The following is an 8,895-nucleotide window of genomic DNA, read 5'->3' as shown; positions in this document are numbered from 1 at the left end:
CTTATAAGGATAACCCATGCTGAGTAAATTAAATAAAACTGGAAAAAAATATTTAGAAGCAAATAAAATCCCTGTTTCAACCATCTGCTTCCCTGCCTGACAATCCACCATGTACCTATTATATGAAGGTCTGGAGGAGAGGAGAAATGAACATCAGTGGCTGAGTGGAGAAGTAGATTGAGGGGGTAGGTGCTTTGAGATCAAAGGAGAGAAAGAAAAAATTCCTCAGAGATGTACCAACGGCCAGTTGCCCTAGGAGACGGAGCCCTTCCCTGATAAGATAGAACAAACACATACCACAGGGAGAAGAGGCCACATTTGACCTTTGGGATTAGCAAGGACCATTAAAAAAAAAAAAAGCGGTGAGAGGAGGGGACTTCAGCGCTGCGAGGCGGGAGCGGGCTAGTGAAGGGAAGAAGTGGGCTGGCTCCTGACGCACTTTCGGCTGGTGGGAGGGGAACTAGGGACCCGAGCCCACTGGTGACGTTTCCTTCACGTGATCAGAAGCCGACGTGTGCAGAAGTCCCTCTCCTCCAGGTACTAGCTCTCTATTTCCGTGGAGAGATTTCAGACTGAGGGACAGAGCGGCAACTGCCCTATAGCCCTGCAGGTAGGTACCAGCTGGAGAAGAGGGAGGGCGCTGGGGTAGGGGTGGTAACTGATAGAGGCTACAGAGGATCCGGTCTGCTTTCCAGATGCCACCCCCTCCCACCCCCATTCATTTTGGCGCAGGGAATTGTATGAGTGTTGGGGGGAGAGGTCTGGGTACCATCTCTTATTTCCCTGGGTAAGTGTGGGCTTATGGCAGAAAGAAATGGGAGGAGAAGGAGGCATCTCTCTGGAATGGCTACAAATCCACAGGCACCTGCGGACCCCTGGGGTGGGGGGCGGCAGAGGGCAAAGACCAGAGCGGGTCCAGGACTGGATTCTCTCTACCCCTTCCTTCCCCAATGGCCATATGTTTGGTGCAAGAAAAGGAGGGCTTGGCGGGAGGAGATGGAGAAGGACCAGGGGTTGAGATTGGGTACCGGTTGGGATCTCCTAGGAGGTAGGCTATCGAGCTACGAGCTACGTCTGACGGAGAGGGCCGGGAGAGGGGGATGGCGAGAGCGAGGTAATGGCCTGATCTCTGCAGGGCAGCGGGAGAGGGCACAGCCTGTGAACCCGAGGTGGGGAGGGCCTGCGCTCTCTGCATCTCTTCTTCACCTTCCGTCCATTTTGGAGCCGGAAATGGTGGGCTGCAAGTGGGGGGGAATGGGGGAGGAGGTGCTGCAAAGGAGGGGGACAGGTTCAGTCTGGAGACCAGCTCCCTTTTGCGGAGGAGTGGCTTCTAAACTAGGGAGGACTGAGAGGAGATACCATGAGCCAAAATTTTTACTGAATTTGGAAATAATTTGTCTCTTGCATTGTAGGAAAAGGTGGTACTTCTGTGTATGTGGAGAGGCAAGGGATGTCAGGAATGCTCTGGACATTTCTGCCCTGCCCCCTGACTCTAGCGTCACCATTTTCAGAGAAGTGATGGGCTTTGTGCTATCTGGACACCCTGGAGTGGGAGGCTTGGGAAGCAGATAACTGAGTACAGAAGGATCTGGCTTCTGAACATCACTGTCTGTAACCTCCCTCATTTTTGTGCAAGAACAAGTGAGATAGAAATTTGGGAGGAGGATTCAGAAACATAGAAACCTTTTGAAAGTAAACTTTCTCTGCCATTGCCCAGTGGTAGAAAAATGGAGACTGTTAGGGAGGGGCTGTAGAGGGAGGATCAGAGAAGCAAGGGAAAGGGCAAGGGGGTGGCGGGACTTGGGAAAGTTTTGACAACTACAGTGTGACAAGAATCAGTGTCCCAGTTGCCAGTCATTCACTTCTCAACCCTTCATTCACCCTGTCTCCTGTCTCTCCATAGGTCTTCAGGTCTGTGGTTGTAGGCATCAACCCAGACAAGAGAAGAAAAGACCTGCAGGATCAGTGCAGGTCAGTGGGTGAAAGTAACTGTCCCAGGACCCCTGGGAGTAAGAGTGACTTAAGCTTGAGCAGAAGTTGAGGAGGCCACTACTTACCAACCCTACTGCATTCTCAGAATACATGGCCTCTGTCAGGACTCCAAGGGATGAAACATGGTGCTTTATGGCTGTTGAGGACCGAGGGGAGAACAAGGAAGTGAGAGACAGGAAGTGTGGCATCTGTGCAGCCCCTTCAAGATACTAGTGTAGCCCTGAAATCTGAGAAGTGGCCATTATTCTATTGTGTCTGCAGTTCGAGAAGTCTTAAAACTGCAGACAAGGGAAAAACAAAACTGGCCAGGATTCCTGCAGGTCAGTGTCAGTTGGGACGACCCAGTTAAAATTGTCACGGGCATAGCTAACGCCAGAGCAAAGTTTACGGACAAAGCTGCTCTTACACACTTCTCAGCACACTCCACTTAAATGTAGAAAGAAGCACCTGTGGAAGTCTGTGTAAGGTTGTATCATGTAAACATGTGTGAAGTGGGAAAGAAAGGAAAAAAAATGTCGGGGTGGGAGTGCACCTGTAATTCGGGATAGGATGAGGAAAACCCTAAATCATAAAAGGCAATTATTTTCAAGCGCTGTTTTGCCCGATCTGAGTCCTCCTTTCTGTCTCCTAGGACAGGCAAAGGAGGGAGAATCTCAACATGGAAAAGATCTACAAAGAAAACGAACAAGAGCCAGAGAACGAAGGAACCCTAGAAAATGAGGGAAAGCCAGAAGAAGAAGTTGATACAGAAGATGAAGGAAAATCAGAGGAGGAAGAAAAGCTGGAAGTGGAGGAGAAGCCAGGGTATGAGGGAAAGCTCCAGAATGAGGGGCAGCCAGATGACGAAGGACAACCAGAAGATGAGGGAAAGCAAGAAAAGCAGGGCAAGTCCAAAGATGAGGGAAAACCACATGGTGAGGGCAAGCCAGAATCCCTGGCAAAGCCTGAGGGTGAGCCACGGGCTGCTGAAAAGCGCCCGGCTGAAGATTACGTGCCCAGGAAAGCAAAAAGAAAAACAGACAGGGGGACGGACGATTCCCCCAAGGACTATCAGGAGGACTTACAGGAAAGGCACTTGGGCAGTGAGGAGATGATGAGAGAATGTGGAGATATGTCAAGGGCTCAGGAGGAGCTAAGAAAAAAACAGAAAATGGGTGGTTTTCATTGGATGCAAAGAGATGTTCAGGATCCGTTTGCCCCAAGGGGGCAACGGGGTGTCAGGGGAATGAGGGGCGGAGGTAGGGGCCAGAAGGACTTAGAAGATGTTCCATATCTTTAATGCCTTTGGCCTTCAATTCTGATCTCTCTGATGGGAATATTGCCAACCTTGCTTTCCCTGGCAGGCATTTGCCAGGCTATGTGCTTTAACCTTATGCTGATACTTTGCTTTAGGTGTCACTCTCGGTTACCAGCAGCATTTTGACCCAACTGCAGCACTCTGTCTTTCAGTAGGGGACTTTCACCCATGTGCATGGAAGAGAGATGTTGATGGTACATTGTAAAATATTAATAAAAAAAGTTTTCAGAACTACATAAACGGTATCAGCCCATTTTTGAAAAAAAATAGTTACATAATACATCCGTGAGTAAGGAAAACCATGAAATTGAGTAGATCAAAAGAGAAATAGTGGTTTTCTCTGTGTAGTGGCAATGGAAGAGATTATCTTCTCTCATCTGCTTTTTTCCTTAAAAAAAACATAGATTACTTTTGTCACAAAAGAAATAATAAAAGATTTTAAAAATGGGAAAATACATACCAACCGCCTAAAATAACAGTTCAGTACGTTTGCGAAGGCAGTGGAGACACTTAAAATTCCTGTTGTCAGGATGTGAAATGATGTGTAAAACTCATGTTACCTCTGGCACTAGAAGCTGGAGGAATCAACCTGGCAGTTATTACAGATCCATTGCTGTAAGCAACAGTCTTACCATCTGGGAAATGGGGATAAAACTTCTCTTCCAGGGCTATGGAGAAGATCAGAGGAGGTAATGCTTGTGAGCTGTATTGGGCTGTATCCTACCCTCTGTCTTGCACTGGCAGAGCCAGAACTCTGTCAGATGTTTGGGGGAGGGCTGAAGGATGTCTCACTTGTGTCCAGGAATAAGTCCTGGAAGCTAAGAGGTTGGTGTCACTTTACCTTGGGGAACACTATGTCTGATGTGCGCTGCGAGTCTTCTCGTGGGTCCTGCACCGCCCGTAAGGGCCCCACTGCTGCTGGTGGGCTGGAATCCTCAAGGTAGCAAAACCCTTTTGATTTCCCTAGAGTCTCCGCTGAGTTGAATCCCCTCTACGTTCCCTGCTGAACTGTGGAAAAGATGCCTCTTCTCATGTTATACTGTAGTTTTATTAATCCTGACAGGAGATGTGGAAAAATGCTTTGTAAAATTTTAAGTAATATATTTTTCAGACATTATAATTACCCCATTAGACTTGCCGTTTTCAAAGCAGAGAATCTATCTTACTGATGTCAGTACCCACAACATATAACAGAAGTTTAAAAAAAAACCAATATATTCATTATCTAGTCAGAAGGCCTCAATTCTTGGTCCAGTTTCGTCCCTGATCGAATATGCAGCCCTGCGCACATTACTTTCATTCTTCAGCAACTGAGGCTTGCCACTCCAAAAGGAACACAACAGGAGACGGATTATATGACAATTCATTGCTAATGATTTTAACATTGGATATGGTAGTGTTTCTCAAAGTCTGCTGGCCGCCAAAAGACCACCTGCATTAAAATCACCTAGCTACCTTGTCAAAAATTCAGAAACCCAGTTCCCATCTCAGACCCAATATGTCAGAATCTCTTTTGACTTGTCCTCACAATGTCAAGTGTGTGTGTCCTTTGTTTTTAGCTCATTTTTATTTTTATCAAGTGGGATACTGTAAAAAAAATTTAAAATCCAATAGTGCAAAATAATTTATTATTAAAAACTTCAGTCTGCCTTTCCATTCCACATTCTCATCCTCCAGAGTCAACTACCATAAACACTTTTGGTTTCTTCTAGTATTAATTCCATATTTCTGAATAATATGCTTATGCTACTATTTCTTTTTTTAAACAGCTTGATTGAAATGTAACTCACATACCACAAAACGCACCCTTTTAAAGTGTATAATTTAGTAGTTTTTTAGTATGACAGAGATCTGAAACCGTCATCATTATCTAGTTCCAGGATATTTCCATCACCCTAAAAAGAAACCTCATACCCATTAGCATGTAATGGTGTTCTTGTTCTCTCCCCCCAGTGCCTGACAAACACTGATCTACTTTGTCTCTACTGATTTGTGTTTTCTAGACATTTCATATATATATGGAATTGTACAATATACAACCTTTCATGTAACATAAAGTTTTCAAGGTTCATCCACATTGTAGTGTGTATCAGTACTAAAAATTTCTGTACATGGTTTTTTTTTGCCTTTTAAAATAAACTTTATTGAGAAGAAAAATATAAGATTTACAAGTATAGACATGATGGTTCTGCCTTAGTTTATTATGTAGATAACCTTAGTGCATGGTAATGATTATGTCCAAAGTTGCTTTAACTTCATTTGTATGCTTTGATTCCTTTTGTGAAGAGGCACTCTAAATTTAATGTACTCGTTTTTTGTCTGTTTGAAAGTAAACACAGGTGTGTAGTATTTGACACACTAGTTATTCATTTCTGCTGGAAGAAGCAAAAAAATTTTTTTCAATTTTTTTGTTTTTTAAAATTAAAATTTTTTCCAGTTTCATTGAAATATAATTTACATATATTACTACATAAGTTTAAGGGGTACAGCATATGGATTGATATACATATCACATATATTGTACATATAAAATACATATATTGTAAAATAATTATCACAATAAATTTAGTTAATACCCATCATCTTATATAGATATGGTAAAAAGCAAAAGCAAAAAGAAAAATTCCCCTTGTAATGAGAACTATTAGGATTTACTCTTTTAACAACTTTCATATATAATGTACAGCAGTGTTAACTTTTTGCATTTAAATATGTGTTTTATTTCCTAAGGTATACACCTAGGGGTGGAATTGCTATGTCATGTGTTAACTCTATGTTTAACTTTTTGAAGAACTGCCAGACTGTTTTCCAAAGCAACTGTGGCATTTTGACAATCCCATCCGCAGTGTACAAGCGTTCCAACTTCTCCACATCCTTGCTAACACTTGTCATTGCCTATATTTTTTTATTTTAACCATCTTAGTATAAAGTGGAATCACCTTGTGGTATTGATTTGCATTTTCCTAATGGCTAATGATATTGAGCATCTTTTCTTTCTTTTTTTTTTTTTGAAGATTTTATTTATTTATTTATTTGACAGAGAGAGAGAGACAGAGAGAGACAGAGAGAGACAGAGCACAAGCAGGGGGGAGCGGCAGGCAGAGGGAGAGGGAGAGGGAGCAGACTCCCCTCTGAGCAGGGAGCCTGATGCGGGACTCAATCCCAGGACCCTGGGATCATGATCTGAGCCAAAGGCAGACGCTTAACCTACTGAACCACTGAGGTGCCCGATGTTGAACATCTTTTCATGTGTTTATTGATCGTTCATATATCTTCTTTGGAGAAATGTCTATTTAAATCCTTTACTGGGGCGCCTGGGTGGCTCAGTTGGCTAAGCAACTGCCTTTGGCTCAGGTCATGATCCCAGGGTCCTGGGATTAAGTCCTGCATCAGGCTCCCTGCTCAACGGGGAGCCTGCTTCTCCCTCTCCCTCTGCTGCTCCCCCTGCTTGTGCTCTCCTGCTCTCTCTCTCTGTCAAATAAATGAATAAAATCTTTTTTAAAAAAATAAAAAATAAATCCTTTACTCATTTTAAAATTGGGTTGGTTGTTTTTTTATTGTCAAGTTGTAAGAGTTCTTTGTTTATTCTGGGTAAAAGTCTCTTATCAGATGTATGACTTGTAACTGCTATTTCCTGATTTGTTAACTTTAGTCATTATCCATTGACTTTCTGATAGGATAATTGAGTAGTTCTCTCTTACCATCACAATCTCCATATCTATTGCCTGCCTCCCAATATAGCTTTATCATATCTAATGTGTATTGTAAAAGGCATTCCAGTGATTCTGTTGTTTAACTCTGAGGACCATTTGTGCATTTATCAGGTTAGGCTAAGCTTATACTAAGCTTATGTCAGGATAGCTGCCAACCCCAAAACATCAGTGGTTTAACGCAACAAAGGTTTATTTCTCAAACTTCATGAGAATTGGGAATGGTGAGGTTCTGTTCTCCCTAGTTTCCCAGAGATCCAGACTGATCATGATATCCCTGCAACAGAGGAAAAGAGTACATGGAGATCTCACATTCATTTTTTTCCACACTGTGGTCTAGAAGTGATGTAGATCACTACTCTTCACAGTCAATTTTTTTTCATATTTCCAGCTCTTTAATTCGACAAGCAATTCCGAGAGAGGTGCCTTCTATATAGGTGACTGAACTGAGTCTCAAAGAGTGTAAGTGATTTATGCGAGGTCACATACTGATAAGGGGAAGGGCTTATATGGAAAGCTAGGTTTATCTGGCTCTAAGGCAATGATCCTTAACTAGTTTGCTTTCCTAAACAGAATGATTTGAATTTTATCTTCACCCTATTAACCAACCAATCCTTTAAGATGTCAGAATAGGGTCGCCTGGATGGCTCAGTCAGTTAAGCGTCTGCCTTCAGTTCGGGTCATGATCCCAAGATCCTGGGATGGAGTCCTGCATCGGGCTCCCTGCTCAGCGGGAAGCCTGCTTTTCCCTCTGCCTGCAGCTCCCCCTGCTTGTGCTCTCTCTCTCTCTCTGACAAATAAATAAATAAAATCTTAAAAAAAACTAAGATGTCAGAATAGTGGTAATCCTTCTTCAGATGACAGACCTAAAGAGCCACGCTTGGAATGGCATTACTTCCTCCATTATTACTGCCTTTAAAGGCATTTAATGCCAATTCACAGCTTGACAGCCTTGGCCCCCAAGTCACTGGCTATGCCTATAGTACATGTAGGTATTCAGACAGGTGGTAACTCCTGTTTTCTCCTTGAGTTGGAGGATGACATGCCTTTTTAGGCCCTCTTTGCCTGGGGTCTCCTATACTTTTGGGCATAGGATGACTCAAACATCAGAAGTACTGCACCAGGCACAATGTCCACAATAGCCAAATGATGGAAAGAGCCTAGATGTCCATCAACAGATGAATGGATAAAGAAGATGTGGTATATGTTTACAAAGGAATATTATGCAGCCATCAAAAAATGAAATCTTGCCATTTGCAACGAGATGGATGGAACTAGAGTGTATTATGTTAAGCGAAATAAGTCAATCAGAGAAAGACAAGTGTCACATGATCTCACTGATACGAGGAATTTGAGAAACAAGACAGAGGATCACAGGAGTAGGGAGGGAAAAATGAAACAAGACAAAACCAGAGAGGGAGACAAATCATAAGAGACTCTTAATCTCAGGAAACAAACTGAGGATTGCTAGAGTGGAGGGGGATGGGAGGGATGGGGTGGCTGGGTGATGGACATTGGGGAGGGTGTGTGCTATTGTGAGTGCTGTGAATTGTGTAAGACTGATAAATCACAGAACTGTACCCCTGAAACAAATAATACATTATATGTTAATTAAAAAAAAAAAAAGAAGTACTGCACCAGGCAGATACAAAACTGATGTCAGCACAAAACCACCAAAACAGGCCCAGGCACAATCAAGGCCCTTCTGGGAGTCTGAGGAAGGTTGGTTGGGTAATTGTCTTAACTGCATCCTTACTCCTATTGTTCGGGGGGCTATTTCACTGGACTCTGAGAGAAGGGTTCAACCTTTCTACTTCAAACTCAAATGATCTGGTCCAATCCAGTTGTAGCTGGCTCAGAAAGGGAACGATGCTTTAAAGTTTTATGGTATGGAGT

General features: G+C 43.2%; 1 protein-coding gene across 1 annotated transcript; it reads left to right on the top strand.

Annotated features, from left to right (window-relative positions):
* The first annotated feature begins 430 nt into the window (after positions 1-430).
* On the top strand, positions 431-3,540 carry LOC112811330 (uncharacterized). Its single transcript, XM_025855352.2, is given in 4 exon segments — positions 431-610; positions 1,904-1,971; positions 2,624-3,190; positions 3,192-3,540. Coding segments are annotated over 2 exon segments (570 nt in total). The 5' UTR covers positions 431-610; positions 1,904-1,971; positions 2,624-2,650; the 3' UTR covers positions 3,222-3,540.
* The last annotated feature ends 5,355 nt before the right edge of the window (positions 3,541-8,895 follow it).

This window comes from Callorhinus ursinus, unplaced genomic scaffold (genome assembly GCF_003265705.2).
Source record: "Callorhinus ursinus isolate GAN/ISIS: 27379988/994484 unplaced genomic scaffold, GSC_fseal_2.0 scaffold154, whole genome shotgun sequence".
Lineage (NCBI taxonomy): Eukaryota > Metazoa > Chordata > Mammalia > Carnivora > Otariidae > Callorhinus > Callorhinus ursinus.
The sequence above is the reverse complement of the archived record's forward strand: the minus strand, read 5'-3'. Positions and strand labels throughout refer to the sequence as shown.